This window comes from Podarcis gaigeae, assembly GCF_964106915.1.
Source record: "Podarcis gaigeae genome assembly, chromosome: 12".
NCBI lineage: Eukaryota > Metazoa > Chordata > Lepidosauria > Squamata > Lacertidae > Podarcis > Podarcis gaigeae.
The window spans coordinates 55005371-55029212 of record NC_139688.1 but is presented as its reverse complement, the minus strand read 5'-3'; the positions used below and the strand labels follow the sequence as shown (position 1 = coordinate 55029212).

Below are 23842 nucleotides of genomic sequence, written 5' to 3'. Positions count from 1 at the left end.
ACAGCTGGAAGCCCCAGCTCTTGTCCCAAACCAGAGGACAGCAGATCAAAGGCAGGATAGGGGTGAGATGGGATTGCATATACCCTAGAGCAGCAAATCTCTCAAGAAATCTAGACGGGGAACTATCGGCCCCCAGAACCTTTGAACACCACTTTTAAATGGCAGGAAAATAGGATACACAGTTTTTTTGTGTGGGGGTGGGGGGACATTCCAAAACTCACACCAAGAAGCAAGCTTGAAGTGGGATGGACATCCAAACAACTCTGGAAATGTGCTAGACTTCTCTATTTGGGCTTCAAGAGCCAAATTTTATGTTTGTAGCCAAACCATTTGGTGTATATTTCATGTTGAAATTAGGTTTTGCTTGCATGTTTTAATCTATTGTTATTTCACGATGGGGTGGGCCATCGTATCAATTATGTTGATGAACTGTCTTATAACCGTAGCCGCAGAAGCCTCGGTCTCCCGAGCAACCATCTCCCTTTAAGAAACATCTCCATAAAGCCCTCAAAGTACAGTGATCAAGTGAGGACCAGTGAAAACTGCCACCATGGATGGAAAAGATTTGTGAAGAGACCTGCTTTCATTTTCATGGAGTTCAGAAGGGCTTTGCTGTTTGAGCCGGAATCTTCAGTAAAGAGTTTGCCCTAAATGAAGTTGTGAGGAAGCCTCTTTAAAACTGAAATAATACAGCAGAAGTCATCTGGTCTCAATTCCAAGAAGGCACACAGAAATTTCCCAGTAATACCTCAATTTTGCCAGTAATATAAGTGAGCACAGAAGTTATACATTAAAGATCATCACAGCGGGGTGGACATCTTCTGTAGCATTCAAAGTCCTTCACTCTGGCCATTTAATTGGGAAGGTTCAATGGCAGTTGGAAAGAAGCACTGCCCTTATTGTCCTGAGCAAATTCCTGGAATGGTAATTTAGGCTACACACCTAGTTTCCCCCCTGTAGTTTCGATTGGATACAGATTCTTCTTTGCTTTATCTCCTAAAACTGTTGTGCTGGGTTGCTATGCACTTGCTGAATAGTTACCACATTCTCCCCTAAGGGTGGCTACATTTCAATGCTGGTTGAAGTGATCCTTGTTTAAACATTACTTAGCTCATGAGAGTGCAACAGAACTTAATTAAATTAATTTCTTTAAAGTGCTTTGGGTCTTCAGATGAAAGGTGCTATAGAAACCCAGAGTGCTATTAACATTTTCAGCTTGGTGAAGCATATTTGGATAAACATCCACATCGGTCTTCGCCCATCACCCCAACCCTTCAATGCTTCAATTATCTCACTCTGTGTGCTTAAAAAAATTGCAGATTCTTCGCTTCCTGGTTTCCCCTTCAAGTGGAAAAAAATGTAAATACAAATGGCTAACACAAGATATAACTGTACCTAAAATCTTTCTCAAACACAGAGAATGCTCTTTTTCTCCTATAGCATACTCTGCCTCCCCCCCCCTCTTAAAAATGTGTATAGCGAAAGGCATAAATATGACAAAATACAGAGAACAGGCATTCCTGTGTTATGCAACTGGCAACAGTGGGGGTTTTCAATAAATCTACAAGGTAGCAAATTCAAATCTGATCAAAGGAAACAATTTTTCACACAACACTTAATGGGAGCAGGGAATTCAGTGTCACAGAATGTGTAGAAGTCAAGAATCTGGCAAAAACCAAAGGTGGAAAACATGAACTAAGCAAAAAGGGAAAGAATTGCCTTCTCAAGGCAGCACACTCAGGAGTGCCTTACCACATAGCAAATGATTTTTAATAAAGTAACCTAATTTCAGCTGTCTATGTTTTTCAAATGTGATCTAATGGTCTTCCCAGAAGCTGAGAGTTAGGAGAAGGACCTGCCTCAGGATATATGCTCTTGAACACTGGCGTTTGAAGTAAATAAAAGGAACTGTAAGAATGGTATTCTGGACATGTTTAGACGAGGTAAGGTTAAAAGAAAAATATGCTTGATTGTTTTAGTGGATCCTTTGCAACGTAGCTGTCAGAACTCCACAAGATTCTCCAGCTCCAATGGAAACATGTAGGTTGAACTGTTGAGGTACCCACAATGTTTCATAGAACACCAAACCCTGGAATGGCATTAGAGCTGGGATAGCTCAGTCAGTAGAGCATGAGACTCTTATCTCAGGGCCGTGGGTTCAAGTCCACGTTGGGCGAAAAGGGGGTTGGACTAGGTGACCCTTGTGGTCCCAACTCTATGATTCTATGAAGAAAGCCCATGGGCCTGTATCCACCTAAGATAATTCCAAATTCCCACTTTTTACAGCCCCTTTCCACTTTTGCTGGAATACCCAAAGTGGGTGGGTCACAATTGCTATCTTCACTCAATCTACTCCTGCTGCACCCTGGTCTACCTGAGTGAGTGAACTGCTGGAAGAGTGAGAGTCTTGTGTGCTAGTATTAGTGAACTCAGAAATGAAGAGTACAGTTAAGGGGGAGGCAGAATCAGAAATGATGGAAGACTGGAGGCAGAAACAAGAGAAGGAAAGAAAGATATGCACTTGTGGAGAGATCTATGGTGATACAGAGAGAATGCTATCAGATACAGAGGTGGGTAACAGGGATGGACTGCAGAGAGATCTGTAGATTGAGAAACAGAAAAATAAAGAGTTTTCATGACAGAAAATGAGAACCAGCAGTAAAGAGAGCTGTTAGTGGAATTTTAGAATAATAATTTCATTTCTGATTGGGGGCGTACCTGATTATCACCTGTGCTGTCTCTGTCCATTATTTATATTCCTGCAGAAGAGATTATACTATGCCCACTTTCTTTCTGCATGATTCTTTATCTTCCCAATCTTAAGCATCAGGGCTGATATGGTCGCCCTGCTGTTCCAGCTCTATCATGTAGAATATTTTTATTTTTTTAAACTCTGTGGGATGAGAGACTAAATGTATTCTGAAATTAGCTCAACCACAGGTAATTGACTTGTTGTGGCAGGAACTACTGGGCAAACACCGATGGCCTTTGTGAAGGATATTTCACAAAACCATCACACCAATGTTGCTTCTGACACTAAAATCCCTGTTTGTGGCTGAGTGCTGATCAAAGGTGTTTAAACTGATCCAATAAACTATAGGATATGAGATCATCTTTAATATGGTCTAATGTGGGAAATCATTTTTTAAAACCTGGTTATGATTTGCTTTGGTGTTTTTTGTATGCTAATTACACGGGGGAAAGGATCTTGATTTTTGTTTTTTTTAAGAATGACTTGCTTTTGTCTCGGCTACAGTCTGTTTCTACAAGTTTGCATCCTGTCTGATAAGCCATATAGAGAACTAGACTTTTAAAAAATCACTGTGTTAATACATTAATGACACTGACTGTAGAACAAAGCAGAGACAGTGAGGACAGCTGAGAAGATTCCATTCAACACTGCATCAGTCTTTGGATTCTGAACTGTGCTATGCATTCAGCATGTTCCATAAGGAGGGGAGTCCAAGAGCCTGTCTCAGGTTGAGACGACAGCCACAACAGCACCCAAATGCATCTACAAAAAGCAGATTCCTAAAATCCAGTCCAAACATCCAGGTTTTGTAGAGTTCACCAGTTCGTCTGTATGGAGGAAGAGGTGGGGAAGGCTCTACCAGCACTGTGGCTATGAAATCAAGAAAAAAGTACGTCCCTTAAAAAGCTGTGATGTTTTGGAATAAGACATAGTCTGTTGAAAGACTTCCATTGTCTGGCAGGTTAATTTGTCACTCAAACGTAAAACAAGGAGTCAATGGTGCTTGTGAACATGGTACAAAATGTTCTACTGAGCTGCAATTTTAGAAGTTGAACACAGATGTTATTGATGCCGTGGTTTACACACTATATTGTCTTAGGGCTGACGCCCTGGTATGTTCTGTCTCTTCTATAATCTGGCATGTCTTTCACTTTCATGTGCCTTTGTGGCTGGCAGAACATTTGTAGAAAGAGAGGATATATTAGGAAGAAACACAGGCTCATCAGTCAGAGTGGAATGACAGGGAATGTTATTGTTATTTTGCTCTTTCCCTTTCCCTGTGATTAATACCATTTGATCAGACTTCCTGAATGTCTGCCTATTTAAACATGTGGCTCATTACCCCCATGTGATTTGCATATTCCTGCAAACAATAAACTGACATACCTGCCTTGAACTAGCTTATAATTAGAATATCTTATTTTTTAGAAGTTTGATGAGGTTAGAAAGCTCCTTAGATCCTGACCTGATAGTTTAAGGGTGCACTTCACTGAAACACACTCGGTGTGACATTTTTGAGCAACCTAACAGTTGGAACACCAAACCCAATGGACTCAAGATTTGTGTCTATCTTATCTGCCATTTATAAAGGCTTTATTTTTAACTAATACTTCAAGGATGTATAGTTTCATCCAGTGGTTTTTTTCTGGGGGGACACAGAACATTTTGCGAACCTATGTACTTTTGTCCATTTACTGTATTTATTTCCCCCGATTTGAACTACAAAATGGTGATTTTTCTGGAGTCAAAATGAGAGTACGTACCCCTAAACATTATTATTTTTAGGAAAAAAACACTGGTTTCATCCTTTTAATGCATTAGGCAGAGTATTGTATCATATTCTGTTCAGTTTGATGATCATGCATATATCTATTGTTATGTTTGTATTAGCAACAAAAAGTCCCGAGTAGAATATGGAAGTCAAACTGACCTAATGAACTTCAGATAGCAGTCCTCTGAAGTTTAAATGGTATTTACATTTTTCTTCTTTATACTATTGTAAGGAATGAAATGTAATTTTGTGTTTCATCTTAAGCATCTGTGCAGTTTCATCAAATTTCAGAAGAATGCATGCCTTTGCAAACATCCAATATTTAAACATGATGGGTGGTATTCAGCCACGTTTGACACAGAAGAGACCTACTGAAATGAATGACCCAGTCTTTGTCATGTTTATTAATTTTAATGGGTCTACTAGGAGTAAACCTTAGTTGAATACCACCCATAGTAGTGTGCAGGGGCTTAACTAAAGAAGAGGGCATATAATTTATTTTTGTTACTATTACATCAGCAGATTTCTGCAAGGACAAGCGGATCAAGAAAAACATTTAGTCCAGTTTCCCTTCTACTTCGTAATCTCTTGTGGTTTGATTAAATCCTCCAAAAAAATCACTTTTTGAAGGGTTCCTAGCCCTCCCACTTGCAAACTGATACACTGCTTGATTGTAAAAGGGTGAGGGTGATCACAAATGAATGGCAAACATTTTATAAATCATAGGGTTGATGGTTGTGCCAGTCTAAGGGGCCCAGAGCCAGTTTCTTTAGGAGGAGCCGCACCAATGCATCTTTCAAGGCAGCAGAGACCATCCCCTCACACAATGAAGCTTGGACCCAACCAATCAACCCCCTTTGGCAAGATTTCATAAACCCGGAGGGACAGTGGTCAAGAGGTCGTGTGATCAAACATATTGCTACCAGTGCCATGTCCACATCAGCTGACTGCTTAGCTGAAACTGATCCCGTAACATGTCCTCGACAGTGGCACTGGGTGCTTCAGATGGAGCTGCAGCAAATGCAGAATCAAGATCACTCAGAAGTCGAGTGGCTTTATCCTCAAAGTGTGTAGTCACTTGGTCACACTGGATTTTCAATCACTCTAGAGCAGCAGTTCTCAACCTGTGGGTCCCCAGATGTTTGTTGGACTACTTTCTGGCGGTTCCCTCATTGCGAGAAGCAAAGCTACAGGGAACCAGGCAGAGGGCCTTCTCGGTAGTGGCGCCCGCCTTGTGGAACGCCCTTCCAGCAGATGTCAAAGCGATAAACAACTACCTGACATTCAGAAGACATCTTAAGGCAGCCCTGTTCAGGGAAGTTTTTAACGTGTGATATTTTACTGTATTTTTGGTTTCTATGGAAGCCGCCCAGAGCGGCTGGGGAGGCCCAGCCAGATGGGCGGGGTATAAATAATAAATTATTATTATTATTATTAAATTATTATTACAACTCCCATCATCCCTGAGCTCTGGCCTTGCTAACTAGGGGTGATGGGAGTTGTAGTTCAATAACATCTGGGGACTCAGGTTGAGAAAGGCTGCTCTAGAGCAGTGTTTCCCAACCTTGTGCCTCCAGATGTTTTTGGCCTACAACTCCCATCATCCCTGACCACTGGTCTTGCTAGCTAGGGATGATGGGAGTTGTAGGCCAAAAACATCTGGAGGCACAAGGTTGGGAAACACTGCTCTAGAGGTTCCTCTCACACAGTTGGAATCAGTAACCTGCAGACCATCTATCAGAGCAGGGGTCAGCAAACTTTTTCAGCAGGGGGGCAGTCCACTGTCCCTCAGACCTTGTGGGGGGCCGGACTATATTTTGGGGGGGCAAAATGAATGAATTCCTATGCCCCACAAATAACCCAGAGATACAGTTTACATAAAAGGACACATTCTACTCATGTAAAAACATGCTGATTCCCGGACCGCCTGTGGGCCAGATTTAGAAGGCGATTGGGCCAGATCTGGGCCCCGGGCCTTAGTTTGCCTACCCATGTATTAGAGGATGCAAGCAGCAAAATTAGCCTTTCTTACAGTCCACACTGCCACATGATAGGCATGATTATATCTCCTAACCAGTGTTTGGTTGGCACACTCCACATTCTCAGGAGGAACATGGTAAGTCCATAACTATTGTCCTCTCCCAGTCACTCACTCAGAGAGAACCCCGCCAAACCAAACTTCACCTCAACCAGGCTCTCACACTGGGTCACCCAAGGCACTGTGGCTTCCTGAAGAGGTGGTCATCTTTAGTGCAATTCCCTTCCGGGATGTCCCCAATATCTGTGGCAGGACCTCTTCTAGTAAGGCCACACTCACACACCAACTATATCCACCCAGCCAGCAATCAAGCAAAGCTCCACACTGCAACCAGCACACTATCTTACCTGCAGGCAGGCATCATACAGGACACGCAAACTCACACATACACCTTTGCTGGCTGGGAGAGAAGACCAAAACCACCAGAATGCCTATATTATGCAAGTCCAATTGAAAAAACACATAAACGTAATAGGCCGTATAGTAACAACTGCCAAGTTATTTACTAGAAACTACTTCTCAAAAATTAGATACAGCTTCTCATAATGCTGAAATCAACTTTGTAACAGAATATATTAAAAAGCAGCTTTTCAGTTGATCTCCAAGTCCAGTATGTGCAAAATACAAATCCTATTTTGTCAGTGCCGTAGTACATTCTTTTCTAATTAGAATTAGATCAACTGAAAAGCTACTTTTTAATATTTTAATATATTATGTCATGAAGTTTCTAGTAAATAACTTTGCAATTGTTACTATACGGCCTATTACATTTATGTGTTTTTTCAATGGGAGAGCAGACCAGGCAGGGCCCAGGATGGTGCAAACAAGCCTTTTCCCTCCTCATAGAATCACAGAATTGTAGAGTTCGAAGGAACCCCAAGGGTTATCTAGTTCTCTGTAGGTCCACTCCCAAGGGTGAAGCTGTGGAAGGGCTACTGGTGAACAATACTGGAAAATAATATATACTTTTGACAAAGTATGCATTTCAACAATTATCCTTAGAACACAGGAGGTGCTCCATTTAAAAAAATCACCCCTTAAGATTCATTCTTGACAGATAAAACCTGAAAATGTGGTAACTCTAATCTCTATAGAGTCTTTCTTTTTCAAAAAAGAAGAAGTCAATGTTGCCTTCCACAAAAGTTTGCAAATGGAATTAGGGAAGTACACTGTGAATATGACAGAGATGTGGAAAATTCATGCAACCTTTTGATAATTATATTGAAACCAGTATGGGCAAAAAAGATATGTGTCAGCTTCTCTGCACCACAATGTCATAGAATCATAGATTCATAGAATTGTGGAGTTGGAAGGTGATTCCAAAGGTTATCAAGTCCAACCTCCCGCAATGCAGAAATCTCACGTCACAAGTGAGGTCATTGATACTCCATAAATTGCATGTCTTGAAAAGTTTCATACCAGGGAAAATTCTTATTGTTCTTTGCAAAATGTCATGAACTAAAAAATAAATTTTAAAAATCCGGCCAAAGGATAACCAGTGTGCCCTTGTGGAATAAATCCTGCTTTTTAGCATCTGGTTAAGATGCCTCAAAAACTATTTTTGACACTGTACCACAAAGGGGAAAGATTTGACTATTCTGTCAACGAGAACACCAAGCACCGGCCTAGTCTTGTTATTACATGGTCAATGATGAAATGGGCTAAGTATATAACTGATGAAGGAAATGTATATCGAGAGCCTTCAGAGTGGGGTGTAGTCTATTGCTCTGCACCCATTTCTGTCTTGCCAACTGACAGGCCTCAAGCAGAGCCTTTGAAGAGAGCACAACTACCCTGTCTCAGTTCAGGGAGAAAGGCAGACAGATGGCGGATAGCATAATTATCATAGCACCATTACCCTCAACAGCATTCACCAGCTTGAAACACTGCCATTTTCAAAGCTTATGAGGGGAAAAAAACACCAAAAAACAGAAGCATGAATTCCTCAAAATACTTTGTGTTGCACCGCTGTACAATCTGAGACTGGTATCTGGTATCATGTTCATATTTTTCTTCATTTACAAACTTAGGAAGAAACCACACAAAAACGTAATACATCAATTAAAACAGCTTAAAAAATAAGATAAATATTCCGTAAAGTCCAATTCCTAGAAATGAGCATGCTCACTTTGTGTGCTTCTTCAAGCATACAAGCAGGCTCTGGGAATATTTTTGACACATACACACACACACAAAGAGAGAGAGAGAGAGAGAGAGAGAGAGAGAGAGAGAGAGAGAGAGACTTCCAAGTACTACACGCTTCATTCATACCTGTGCCTTATTGAAGCACCCCACCCCATCTGCTTAGCAACCATAAATAACTTTTTTATATAAGTTCTGGGTAAGATAAATAGTGCTTTGTCTGTGTGAAAGTGTGTGTGAGTGTGTAGGGGGCATTTTTGTGCTTACAATGAAGGGAACCGGGTAGGAGATTGAAGAAAAGGAGAGGCACAACTGTTATCCGTTGTTGTTCCTGACAGCCTTTTGAGCTGAAGATGGAATAAAAATGCTTTAAATAAATGTACAAGGACAATTGCCCAGACTGACCTCTGGGTAACTCCCAGAAAAATGACCTTGGCTATGAGAATAGTTCCTGTAGCCCTGCAACCTGGGCACAATGGCTGACAACCAGTCTTTGCAATGAACTGATGGTTGTACAACCCCCACAAATCTGTGCCCAACAATGGCCAACTCCTCAAAAGCTAGTTATGAGGAAGGCTAAGATCCCCAACGCTGTCCTAGCAATCTGGGAGTGAGGTAACATTCCTTTCCAGCTCCATTTGGCAGCCAACCGAAGTAAGGTTCAAGCTGCGTAACAACAAAATCCAAACACCATCCGTTGAAACCAGGCATAAGGCTATTTTATAGCAGTCACAGCCGGAGAGGAACAGTGAGTTGGGAATTTCTGGAATTTCTCCCACCTCAAAGTGGGCACTATCCTGAAGGGAGAACCATGGCTTTTTTATGTCACATAATTTCCTAGAGCTAATCTTTTGCTATACAAAGCATTACACACACTTGTATGCGTATGTATATTACATTATATACATTATATTAACACATATATTCATACATACAATCACAAATATACATAAGCATACTATTTTTTCTTAATTTTACTCATGTTGCTATTGCTTATTCTACCTAACATACAAGCTCTCTAACAAGTGTTACTAAGCATGAGTTTTTTTGACTGCTATTGAGAACTTGGCAAACATCTGCTGTTTGTTATTCATCTTGAACAACATGTCGGTCACTTTAAGACCTTGGTAATCAAGTCAATATGTATGTTTGTGAGTGTTCTTTTCTTAGAAACAAAAAAACACAATAAATTGGAGAGATATGCATACACAACTAAGGCAAATGTAACCACATGTATACCATTCTAAATATCTTATGAATTGGGCCCATAGATAGTCTTAAGTAATATTATCATGAATCTGAAAGAGATTGGTTTTTATTTTAAAAAACACACTTATGCAGCATACAATCTGATTATAATCTAATTTGCCTTGCAGTTCATGGCCATATATTGCCGTTATTTATCTCGAAAAGACACACGTTTCAGATCATGCTCAAAAATATTTGAACATGCATGCACACTCTTCTGTGGGTAGAGATGGCCATTCATCACACAGAGGTCACTCCCTTGGGGAGCTGTCACTGAAAGGCAGCACAGGCCTGCAAGTTGGTGCAACCACTCATCCGGGAAGGAGCTAGAGATGCAGTAACGGAAAGCTGCAGCCACAATCAGCTCTCTACAACACATGAGATGTCCTTTAGCCCAGTATGTATGTGCTGATATGTTTTCACCCTGTTTCTGCATTAACTAGCATACATAAGTGCATTTTAAGCTTTCTCAAATCTAGAATCAGAAGAACCTTTATTTGCATCAGTCACTAGCCATAGCAATACAATAAAATACAATGTACTGAAGATAGAGGTAAAAACTTAACTACGCAAAATACATCCCAGAGGTTTACATCAATAATCTGAAAGCTGCATTCGATTCAATCTCTCAAGTAAGACTGTGGGATAAGTTGAACTCTTCAAGTATAGATAAAAGATTATTGTTCTTGATTAAATTTCTGTATAAAACACTCTGCTGAAAGTGTGTTGCTCTACAAATGGGCAGCTCACAGGATCTGTACCACCACAAAGGGAGCTAAGCAAGGTTGTATCCTAGCTCCCACACTGTTTAATTCATATATAAATGATATTGTCCAGAGTTTAACATCCCCAGAGTATCATGCCCCTAAACTGGCCACAAAAGCCACCTCTATATTACTATACGCATATGATGCGGTACTTCTATCACAAACAAAAGTGGGCCTAAAATGATTGATGAGGGCATTCTCAGGATATTGCCAAAGAGAACAGCTGGCTGTGAATTACAAGACAACTAAAGTCATTGTGTTTTCAGGAAACTATAAGGCCCATAGATAGTATATGGATAATCAGTTGATCGAACAAGTCTTTAAATACCTTGGCCTTTCTCAAATCTATTTAACTAGCCTGCTGAATTGGCAGTGGGGGTGGGAAAAAGCACAATACTTGTGGCAGCCCCTAAGCTTTGGCCTGCTTCCTGCAACTATGAGGCAGATTCAGGAGTCTGCTTCTTTGCAATGGCCAGCTGGCCTTCCATGCCAAGCAGGCTTGCTATGGTTAGTTCTGTTTTATTATTTGTTTCATTGCCAGCTCTTGGTTTCATCCTGCCCTCCTGCAGGTTTTATGATTTTATTTATATTATTAATTTTGTAACTGTAGCCCACTTTAAGAATCCGATGGACTGAAAAGCAGGCTATATATTGCCTGAATACATTGTGACGGCTTCTGTAAGGTAATGCTTAGTTAATTGGCTGAAACAATGAACAGAGGGATTGTTTCATTTCAAACTGGATGTTTTGCAGTAACAAAGAAAAATTGGCCCTCTTTGCACTCATCTGCAATACAGAGTTCTTCTATTAGAAATACAAGCTCTGGTCAAGAATGACAGCTCATCTCCCCTGCATTCTGGCATGTTTTGGTAGGAAGCCTGCAAAACTGTAAAGAGCTTGGAATTATATACAACATAAAAATATGACAAAAAGGGAAGCTTTCATCTCTCATGGCAGAAAGGGCTGTTTTTGTTGATACATATGGAAAAAATTAAGCCCAATTATATGTTGTGCTTTGGCACTGGGGTTCCAACTTTACCACAAACTTCGATCCCCGACACACACACACACACACACACACAAATATACCATTACAGTCAATTCCACTCCTGAACATTTGAACTCAAACATCGTAACAGTCATTTTTGTTGTTCAAAAATTGCTTGAAATGAACTGTGTTACAGTGATACTGTATTTTAGAGTCCTTTTTAAAAGGTTATCTTAGGGTTATCCCTGTGGATTATTTATAAGTATATATATTCCTTCAAATGTAACATGAAATGTTCTGTGAATAAAGAATACCCCAAAATACTGCAATTCCTGGCTTTATAGGCTTGTTTGATCAGGACTTTCTCTATATCCCATGAACCCATAATCCAAGGATTTCTTTCAAGCAGTCCATTATTCATTTATTCAACACTGAGTATTCATCAATAGAGTCTTTACTATGGTGAATACATTTTGCTTGGATGTTGCATTTTCAGCAAAACCCAAAAAAGGATACATTACTGAAGTAAACTAACAAAATTATAGCAAGAAAAATTCAGAAAGCCTGGGATCTTACAAAAGATTCATTTCATAATCCATACCCTATTCAGCACTGAACAAATGCAGATCTGCGCTTGCATTCTCAATACGATAGAGAACCTAGCAAAAATATAGCTGTGTGTTAATGCATGGTATTGTACAATCACACTATAATAGCCTAGATTCTTGGCACACCCAAAGTCAGAAATGAATAAGTTCATATATATACAGAAACTGCTAGGGTGGGAACTTCCTCTTTGGGATGCTAAACGTAATTTTTGAAATTGACATACGATAATATTTAAGATTGGCAAACTCCTGCCAGCTGATCCTCTGATGACCTTTCCTGTGACTGAGAACATCCATACAGCAATCATTTTTCAAGCATTCTGATTTCTACAGGACCAAAGTAACAGACGCAACATTTTAATCATTCCCAAGTGCAGTAATGGCACAACTTGCATTTTGCCAGTATATTCAGCACTTTGTTGTTCTGTGAGCCGGCTCCATACGCCAGTGTTAAAGTCAATTTGAGCTGTATAAACTGTGTTCTTGTGCTGGGAAAATGGAGCAGAAAGCAGCCGTGAAAAGCAACTATCAGATAAACGGTAAATGTTACACAACTGAGGGCGTGTCCACACTTGTCCTGCGCCAAAAAAACACAGGTCTGAGCCATTTTTTGTTTGTCCTCCTGCAGCTTTCCTGGGGAAATCTGCTGTTTACCGCTGAAGCAGAACAAACATCTATGTGCAGAAAAAGCAACTGGCGTTTGTACCCTGATTCAGTGATGAAGCAAGTTTTTCGGGGGGGAAAGTGGAAGTGAGGACAAGCCCTGAAACTAGAATGAGGAAAAAGGGTGGCCATTAATGGAAGGCACAACATACCAGCAAGGCAATACCATATTTATTTATTTAATTTTTAGGCCGCTTAATTCATTTACCGTATTTTTCGCTCTATAAGACGCACCAGACCACAAGACGCACCTAGTTTTTGGAGGAGGAAAACAAGAAAAAAAAAATATGAATCTCAGAAGCCAGAACAGCAAGAGGGATCGCTTCGCAGTGAAAGCAGCAATCCCTCTTGCTGTTCTGGTTTCTGGGATAGCTGCGCAGCCTGCATTCGCTCCATAAGGCGCACACACATTTCCCCTTACTTTTTAGGAGGGAAAAAGTGAGTCTTATAGAGCAAAAAATAGGGCATTTTTTTTAAAAAAAAAACCCTCTTAAGTGGTTTACAACAAGAAAACTGTGATAGAAAAAGGAACAATAACATTTAAAAACATTTCCTGTAAACTAAGTAGAAACAGAACAAACTTATAAATCACACATAAACTGAACATATCACAAAACAGAACTAAAATTAAGAGTCAGGGTTCAGGAAAGCTTGGGAAAACATATACATTTTTAAAGGTTGTAACTGTCTCCTTCTCATGAGTAAATGCATACCAGAGAGTGGGCACTGTCACCAAGAAGGCCCTCTTCCACACTGCCACCAAGGTGACAATCCGCTGGTTGTGAGCACCAGATAACAAAATAACAAAAAATAAAAATACTCCTGCTACAAAAACCAAAAAGTGCCGCCCAAGCCAATAAATGTTGACATTTCAATACAACATTAATAAGATAGTATCACAAGAAAGAAATATGGTGATATACGAGCGAAAAAGAATGTGGTGCATACAAAATATCCAACTTCTAATAATGTCCTCCTTCAAATCTCCCCTGAGACGAAAAGTCCAACAAAAGTGCAATTCATTTCCTTCAACCATAGTTCAAAAGAGGAGCCTGACTGTGAGGAAATTTACTATTTCAATGGGAAGCTGGCCCAACTGTCTATTTAAGCCAGTGCCTTTATTCATGAGCATTCATTATAGGGGGGAAATGGTTTTCAAAACAAAATTAACCACAGTACATGTTCTTTCACAAAGATAAAATGCAGTGAATAAATAAATAAACAAAAAAAATGCTATGACAGGGCAGTATACAATATATGTTTTCCAGAAATAAAAATAAAAATTGCCATATAGAATAACATATATTTTAGAAAGTGGCATGCCTGTCTGTCTGTCCATTTGTTTGTTTGTTCTTCTATATGTTTGGACGGCTCTCAAGATTTCATTGCCAAATCCATCTTGAGGGCTCCCAAAGTGAGGGCTGTGCTCTTCGCTGATGTTCGGACTCTGACCACTATTTTGAAACAAGACGGTGGACCAAAACGTGATTTTGCCGTGACTTCACCCAGCTTCCAGCATGATGGGTCCAAACTAATAATAATAATAATAATAATAATAATAATAATAATAATAATTTATTATTTGTACCCCACCCATCTGGCTGGGTTTCCCCAGCCACTCTGGGCAGCTTCCACAGAGACCAAAAATACACTAAAATGTCACACTTTAATAACTTCCCTGAACAGGGCTGCCTTAAGATGTCTTCTGAATGTCAGGTAGTTGTTTATTGCTTTGACATCTGATGGGAGGGCGTTCCACAGGGCGGGCGCCACTACCGAGAAGGCCCTCTGTCTGGTTCCCTGTAGCTTTGCTTCTCGCAATGAGGGAACCGCCAGAAGGCCCTCGGCGCTGGACCTCAGCGTCCGGGCAGAACGATGGGGGTGGAGACGCTCCTTCAGGTGTACAAATTACACTATCCATTTAAAAAAACCACATATTTTTATTTCTTAAAAAAATCACAGGCAGCTGAACAGTTCCTTGCCGATGCAGTAATGACAGAAAAGTAAGCTTGGTAGGCACATGGTAGGCACAGTTATGGACTCTTACCTGCATCTGGCTACATCTGCTGCCAAATTTGCACCACCTGCCCTCCAGCTGTTGTCTAGCCTCCTTCATCACTTGGTGCTCCCCACAAACCAGGGGGCTTTTTGAATACTATGGTGCTGGAGTGGGGAGCTCAGGAGAAACCATTTCACTTGCTTTCTCCACCTCAGCATTCCACAGCAAGGCTGGGGTATTGACAGGAGCACCAACCACGCCAGTCAAAAGCTCTCCCAAAGCATGCGGGGATTTCAATGCTTCAGTAAGTCTCGGGGGGGGGGGGCACACCATCCCAAACAGTCCCCCATCCCTGAAGAGGGGAATTGCCACCAATAATCCAAACCTCACCAGGAATGGTCCATCCATGGTAAAAGACTGACTTGAATCCCACCTACAATCAAATCATTCCCAAACCACTCTGATAGGTTATGAGAGGATGGTATAGGAGTACTTTTACAGTGGTACCTCGGGTTACATACGCTTCAGGTTACAGACTCCTCTAACTCAGAAACAGTACCTCCGGTTAAGAACTTTGCTTCAGGATGAGAACAGAAATTGTGCTCTGGCGGCGTGGTCGCAGCGGGAGGCCCCATTAGCTAAAGTGGTGCTTCAAGTTAAGAACAGTTTCAGGTTAAGAACGGACCTCCGGAATGAATTAAGTACTTAACCCAAGGTACCACTGTATAACTGAAAAATACATAAAACTGTTCTATAGTAAAAACAAGAAAATGACTTGCCACATGTGTTGACCCCATGGTATACTGAGACAGCCATATGATTGCAATGGCAACCATGGAGACCTCAGCTGCCCCGGCAAGGATATAAAAGCTCTCCAGCATAGGGCTAGAGCACCTGCTCTTCTCTAATGGCCAAACAAGATGTGACACTAATTACATTATTGGTTTTTGTTCCTTTCCCCCCTCTTTTCCAAATAGGTGTAGCCTGCATATGCACCTGATCTTGACTGGAGACCACAACATGGAGGAAGGAGTTTTAAGTCTCTGCAGCTGCTATTTGGCCCAGGAAGAAAGCTGCTTTCCTTCCATTTTCCCACTTCACGGTTGCAACTGGGAATCCCTTCCTCCACACCTGCTACTTATTAAAGAAAACACACGCACACAGAAACACAAAGACCAATCCCAGAAGTCTTCCTTGGGTGTTTCTTTGTCTACGTGATTAGAGAAAGCAGAGATTGGCATGCTCCTTTTGGACTCCTCCATCACATTCTCTGACTTGGAGGGTGATGGTCTGTAGTGAGGAGCTGCTTAACTCATGTAGGCTCTCCACACATTTTAGAACTCTGGAAAATTGGGGTTTTAAAATGTGTGGAGAGCCTACACAGATGACTGACAGGTGGGTGGCTGTCCACCTGTCCAAAGTAGTTTGCAGAGGGGTCCACTTTTGGATCCCACCACCTGCATAGAACTTAATGGGAGCTGAGCAAAGCAACCGTCCTTTGCCTAGTTCCATTTCTTCAGCCCCACCTCAGGATTTCAGCTGAGGTCACAACATTATCTTCCTCTCTGCTGAGGCAAAAATAATTACGCCTCAACCACCACTGAAAGATGTTTCTCTAGCCACTTTTAGACTTCCAGTAAAAGTATTAAAAACCCATTCCGCTAGTAAACTTACATTGCTTGTCTGACATTTAACCAAAACCTTCCATTCTACAGCCAAAGACCATTATAATGTTTTTTTGACTAACACACAGTAACCTGATTGTAGTGAACAATGGCTCTCTATCCTTTCTAATAACTTTAAAAAGTCTGTAGCATCGCATTATTGACTCACATTACATCTGCAAGCCACTTGTAACAGACCACTCCTAAATGTTGGCAGTATGGCCTCCCTGGAGGACCAGGCTCCCCTAAATGTTATCATTGTCTCAGCTGCAAGTACCCAGAGAACTGGGAGGAGACCTTAAAACCTGGGCCAGAAGTATAAGAGGCAAGCATGTTGTAGAAAGGCAGCTGGCTACGAACGGGCTTGTGTAGAGATGCATGGTGCTGTCCATCACCTCAAACTTTCCAGGAATCTTAAATGCACCATAAGAAGTCTCTCTGAGAGAACTCCAAGTTGCACTTTTGAGATACAAATTCACTGGTCTTCACATATGGAGATTATGTTCTTCATATAGACATATTTTTTCCTCCCAAGGTGAAAGAATATGTTATATGTGTCATTAATATTTGTTACGATGACTAACAAAGCAGAGGTAAAGGTAAAGGTAAAGGGACCCCTGACCATTAGGGACTTGTGACCAACTCTGGGGTTGCGGCGCTCATCTTGCTTTATTGGCCGAGGGAGCCGGTGCACAGCTTCCGGGTCATGTGGCCAGCATGACAAAGCCGCTTCTGGCGAACCAGAGCAGCGCACGGAAACGCCATTTACCTTCCCGCTAGAGCAGTACCTATTTATCTACTTGCACTTTGACGTGCTTTCGAACTGCTAGGTGGGCAGGAGCAGGGACCAAACAACGGGAGCTCACCCCATCGCGGGGATTCAAACCACCGACCTTCTGATCAGCAAGTCCTAGGCTCTGTGGTTTAACCCACAGCACCACCCGCGCAGAGATACTGAAGTCTTAAAGCAAAACGCATTGGCTTCCATCTTCTTCAGCTGCTCTGATGCGAATCAATGGGTGCAGTAATCAAGGAAGCAGTTACAGAACATAACATTCACATTAATATTATGTTTGCACATGCTACTCCTCAATAACAATGTGAAATATTATAGATGTTTCTGTGGAATTATTGCTATCACTTGAATCCTACAGCACAAGGTTCCTTTATTTAATGATCTGCTAAAAAAGAGAAAACCTTTCCCATCAAATATTTTTCCTGAGCAAGGGCTTCCATTCAGGATAATTTTTTAATTTATTGACCATCATCATAAGAAGAAGCCTTAAACTCAAAGCCTATTTCTGAAACGATAGACCTATCAATGAATGAAACTCTTGGTCTTGGTTCATTTCAGAAGCTGCACTATATCACTGCCCCCCACTACAGATTCTCTTTTCCTTATTCTCACTCTTCATAAATGCAAACAGATGAACTAAATAAAACACAAGCCTACAGAATTATGGCTTCCTTTATTCTTGTGGTAAAGCTATTTATACACAATTGGCACATCATTTTATCAAGTGGTTTCTTGAACTTTAAAAAAAAGGAACCATTCAGTTTAAGAAGTGAATGGTTTCGTTTGAAACAACCCATCGTATGTTTGGTAGTTAACAAATATGAATTGACTGTGTGGTGCTGACCTGTTATAACATCCAAAACTCGGGAGACCAATGCGGCTCAAGCCTGGAGTCTAGACTAGCTTAATGGAGTGAGACAACCAGTGGCTTATCAATAAAGAGAGAGAGGCAAAATAGAGGGGCCAAATTTGTCACTGGGGGGGGGGGGAGTATAAACCCCCAAACTAAATTCCATTTGACAGAGAGCAGAGCTTGGCTGTACATCTTGCAGTTCAGTGAAGTATACCATTCTACATATTGGGCAGTTACAAGTCAAACTTTATTTAAAATACATGTTAAACTTTAACATGTTGATCTCCTACCACCATATGCATGCCAAAAATTGTCCACAGACCTATTCAGTTAGGTTTTGGGTCAAGTACTACCACTATCAGCCAACATTTTACGTATTCCATGGACAACTATAGCGAACGCCAACTTCAATAATTGACTGGCAGGCAAATGTAATATATCCAGTGCTATGTTTCTATTAAGCCTGAATGAAAGCAAACGTTGTGAAAAGGAAGGGTCTTTCATGCTTGGCTTCAGACAAGATCCTCAGCTTGTATTACTGAGTGTGACTCCACGGACTTCCAGAGCTCTGCCCTTGTTTTTTTTCCAGTTGATGACTTAGGCATGTTTGTATTGGGGCCCTGAATTACCTTTATGAAACACAACACGGTCATCCTACATAGAACCAATTCTAACTAAATAAACAATTACATCAGTGAAAAGAGAGATACTCTCGGTTGGTTCAGGTTAGTTTTGCATGTGGCCTTAGGCAATTTGTATTGGAAAGGCAACTAATAAGTGAATAATACATAAATAAAAATAAATAATAAGCAAATATAATGTATGCTTTTCCTACAAGGTAGGGTGGAAGGAAAACAACTCCTAGGTCCCCTATTGCATATTGTTTATAGATTGCAGAAAGAAGCAATGGTCCATTCTATGCAACATTCTATACAGAATTTGTTCAAAAATTAATGTCCTCGGCTTTTGTTTCTAATTAGTTATTAACTGGTTAACTTGTTTCTCCTTGAGATCTGCATAGGTATATATTTTTAAAAATGTTTTATTGTTTTAAAACAGTATAATGAAAAGCATGCAGATATTTAAAAACCAGTAATCCAGTAATGGCCTATTTAGACTTGTCATATTTTCCTCCTTTTTCATTCAGTTCAGAATGGGGCTGCTAATCTTCTCTTCTCTCATTAGGATCATTTCCCCTCTCTCCTTAAGCCTTCTGCACTTGTTTCTCGCATTAAGTTCAAGTTCTAGTCACTGACTGGGACTGAAAGAGCTGCTTTCAGCATGCCCAAGGGTTTGGGCATGCTCAGTAGGATTTTTTGAAAATATTATTATTTGAACAGCAGACCCCTGGGCTATATTATAAATGTTTTTTTGAAACTTCTGACTGCTTCAGAAACTGTTTGTTCTGAGGCATGGGGAAAGGGATGCTGTTCCTGAAACACAAGCCAGGGTAACATAGAACTAGCTGTGCAGTTCTTTGGATCCTAGTTCTTATAAGGTCTCTCATTTATCCCCATCGGTTCATTCGCTGCTCAAACGATTCTCCTGCAAGACTCCTTTCTCCCACCTCAAGCTCTTAGCATGATTCTTCTTATTCAGAGAAGGATCCCCCATGTCAAAGCATCTTCTTTCTATAAAATGTCTACTCAAACCCAAATTCTCTTGAAAAGCTGTCCCTAGATTGTAACCAGCATTAAGCATTTTCTGTGATACTACACCAAACAAGCATGAAATCTGATAATATCCACAAAGCAATCGAAAAGATACATTGCCAACTATGCAATTGCGTTATTAGTCTTGCAGCCATTTTAAAGAATAAATTACCAAATAGCCAAATTGACAACATATGACTCATGTCCCAACTCTATTTAAAACAGACTTGAAAGCATGTACCCAGTGCTTGATGAAATCTTACAAAGAGGAACAGGGAAGCAGGATTGTCTGTGGTCAGGTTTCGGACTTTAGCGGCAGAACAAGTGGGATCTGTAACAACAATAAAAAAACCTGCAGTGCTAGCACATTGATGTTTTATAGTGCAGATGGGCAGGTTCTTGGCCTTAGAAGCTCACAGTCTAAACTCTGATATAGAAAACAACAGAGGAAGAGTAAAGAACTGGGAGCACAGACACAATATATCTTTTTCCAGTTACACATTCTCAGGCTTAATTACAGGGTTGAATTGGAGTAGCGAAGGATGGAGAGCCAGATGTTTTTGAACCATAGTTATGACCATCCCTGATTGTTAGTCAAGCTGGCTAAGGATGATGGGAGTTGGAGTTAAGCAACATCCAGAGGGTCATATATTTCCTGTCTCTGGAGTAGGGCATAGGGATTAGGGAATTGTGCCAAAAAAGGTAGACTTTGAGGAGAGAGTTGAACTGATGTGGATAATTGCATAGTCTATAGAGCTATGGTCATCCTGGAAACGGAATCTGCTCAGGCTTTGGGGTAAGGGAGGATGAAAGGGAAAAGGTCATGTTTCCTCTGACATCCTAACATTCCAGCTGCTCTCAGACACGGAATAAACCATGTGTGGGGAACCTCTGGCTTTCCACATGTAGCTGGACTTCCATTTCCATCCTCCCTGGCCATTGGCCAAGCTTGTTGAGCTGATGGGAGTTATAGAGCCAGTGTGGTGTAGTGGTTAAGAGCGGTAGTCTCGTAATCTGGGGAACCGGGTTCGCTTCCCCGCTCCTCCACCTGCAGCTGCTGGGTGACCTTGGGCCAGTCACACTTCTCTGAAGTCTCTCAGCCCCACTCACCTCACAGAGTGTTTGTTGTGGGGGAGGAAGGGAAAGGAGAAAGTTAGCTGCTTTGAGACTCCTTAAAGGGAGTGAAAGGCGGGATATCAAATCCAAACTCTTATTCTTCATCTTCTAGTTCAGCAACATAAATGGCCAAAATTTCTTCACTGGGACTAAATAAGAGGGTGGCTTAGTTTGCCCATCTGCTTGTTCCTAATTTAGAATGCTAGGGTTGCTGTTTTTTGTAAGTATGGAAGGTCAGAGGTCTTTGTCCCATTTTTTGGTTTTTAAAATATGTTTGTGCATCATCAAATTATACATTTTCTGTAAAGTAGTTGTATTAGTATAATTTTGAGTGAGGAATCTCAAGTGCTGTGTCTAATTATGAAAAAGCTTTTAAAAGCTTTAGCTTCTATCTGTATTCTTTTTATTTTTTTAAATGTACTATTTAAAATTACAAAAAAATGTGAAAACATTGTGTGTGGGAGAACATGAGAGTCCTACATCTCACTGTGCATAGGTCAAGCAGTCATTTACATCCTGTATTATAATGCACACCTTGTTGTGTGGTATAACTAACAGAAAATATTATTCACTGAAGGTTTATAACAACATACCATTAGCACTAAGATAATAAACAGTATTAACAAACGTTCTATAGTTGCCAAGGTCATTGCTCATTTTTTATGTTAGCCACTGTCATTTCACACAAAGGTTCACTTTTTAATCAGATAGTTTACATTCTCAGGATTACAGACTTTTGAACGTTTAGTTTAAAATAATTTTGATGAGGAAAGCAGTTGAATGTCTAAAAGTAGACCCCTCTCTCCATTTTACAAGCGCAACATATTAACGTTATAAGTTTCAAAATGCTCTAATTCTTTGCTTTTGGTTCTTTAAAGGTGGATTGCTTGAAACAACCACAAGAAAAGTATTATTAAATTCAGATAGTGTGCAATTTGCAAGAGGATTTGCCCAGTGCAACCAAGGTAAAAAAAATAATAATCTTGCTGTATATGAATCTACTTAAAAGACAGAGGCGATCATTTCAAAACAACAGCAAAATAAAACTATAACAAATTCTCAAAAATTACTGTCCTCAAAAATTGCTCAAAAGAAAAAAATGCACTATATTTTAATACAACTTTGGTAATATTCCGTGTCAGTTTGTAGTATTAGGATGGAAGAGTGCTGGACTTGAACCGGAGATAATTATGTTAAAATCCCAGTTTAGTTAGAAAGCTCAGAAGACTGCTTTAGGCATATCACTGTCTATCAGTCTACTCTAGTGTACATGGCTGTTCTGAGGATAAACTGATATGACCCCATACAAACTGCCCTGAGAGCCTTAGAATAAAGAAGGGATGCAAATGTGATTAATATTAAAAACACATTGTAACCAATCATAATTGAAGCAAACAAGAGTAAATATACTATAATCTCATAAGAGCATACAGAATCAAGGCAAAGACCACAGACTATTAGACCTTGGGGTTTACAAGGCCACTGCAAAAACCATTGCACTAGTCAGTGATCTCCTCCTTCTTTACATGAATCAGCTCAATGGCAAATGTCTTTTGCCCTAGACAGTATATAAATTGATTTGCACTGCATTTATTTCTGATTGTTCATCATTTTATGCTCCGTTCTCCCTGAATATCTATTTTCTTTGTTTGATGGCAGACTTACTGTTGCACTATGCCAGCCTAAGTTGTTGCAGAGAGAAGAACTGTGAGGCACCTATACATCACACCTGGCTGTGACTCCAGTTTAAGAAATATCACACACACACACGACTTAATCCTGCAGCTGCTGCAGTCAGAAGGAAGAAAAGCACCAATCTTACCTTTGGTATAATCATATAAACTGTTTACAGCAAGCAATCATTACTCTGTGCTGTCACATTGTTGAAAAATGGTTGGGTCTGAGGTCCTATGGGCAGGTAATGAAGGATAAAAGGTCCTGCACATTATTGCAAGGTATTCTCAACCCTTGGGGTGGGGGGCAACGTAAAAAGTCAGATTTAATAAACTAATAAATAAGTCTCGAGTAATCTGGACCAGTTTCTACTTCATTATTTCTGTTACATTTGCTATTAGTAACCAGTGAATTTGGAATACTCTACACTAAAACATGAAGGGATGCATAGACTGTATGTCAATTCAAGTTCTTCTGCCTGCATTACTGGATATTTTTATCCAGGGATCAGCAAAATTTTTCAGCAGGGGGCCAGTTCACTGTCCCTCAGACCTTGTGTGGGGTCGGACTATATTTTTTTTGGGGGGGGGGAAGATGCAAGAGCACCATGAGCCCTGTGGCTGTTTACCTGTGTCTTGTGAGCGGCAGGGGCTGGTGGCGGCGGAGGGACAATGAGTGGCAAGCGAAAGGGCTCCGGAGAGGGGCTGCTTTAAATGGTGGCCGCTCGAGCGCTACTGCTGCTGCTGCTGGCACCAACAAAGCCCAGCTCCCTTCCTCCTCTAGGCAGGGCAGGGAGAAGCCAGGAGGAGGGAGGGAGGAGGCACCACTGCTGTGTGAGGGAGAGGGAGGGAGAGGGAAAGAACGTGTGTGCTGGCAATCCATGCAGCAATTCCCAGACTGTCCGTGGGCCAGATCCAGAAGGCAATTGGGCCTGATTCGGCCCATGGGCATTAGTTTGCCGACACATGTCCTTACCTATCTGGAGAGAAAAGTCATAAAGCATGTTGCAGCAATTCTGAGTTGGGTGACTGCATAAATCTAGTTTGTTATTTAGTCGTTTAGTCGTGTCCAACTCTTCATGACAAGCCACTCTGCTTTTGTCGGTATTATA

The 23842-nt window shown here is 40.8% G+C and overlaps 1 protein-coding gene across 5 annotated transcripts in view; it reads right to left on the bottom strand.

The window, feature by feature from the left end:
• The window catches only part of BBS9 (Bardet-Biedl syndrome 9), a 229613-nt gene that overhangs the window by 25956 nt on the left and 179815 nt on the right, over nucleotides 1–23842 (bottom strand). For 2 of the 5 annotated variants that reach the window (XM_083706264.1, XM_083706265.1), the window contains exon 22: nucleotides 10428–13077. The exons of the other annotated variants lie outside the window; for them this stretch is intronic. In XM_083706264.1, the coding sequence (XP_083562390.1) occupies nucleotides 12989–13077 (89 nt within the window). In that variant the 3' untranslated portion in view covers nucleotides 10428–12988. Of the gene's footprint in view, nucleotides 1–10427; nucleotides 13078–23842 lie in introns of those variants that run through there. 5 annotated transcript variants of the gene reach the window in all.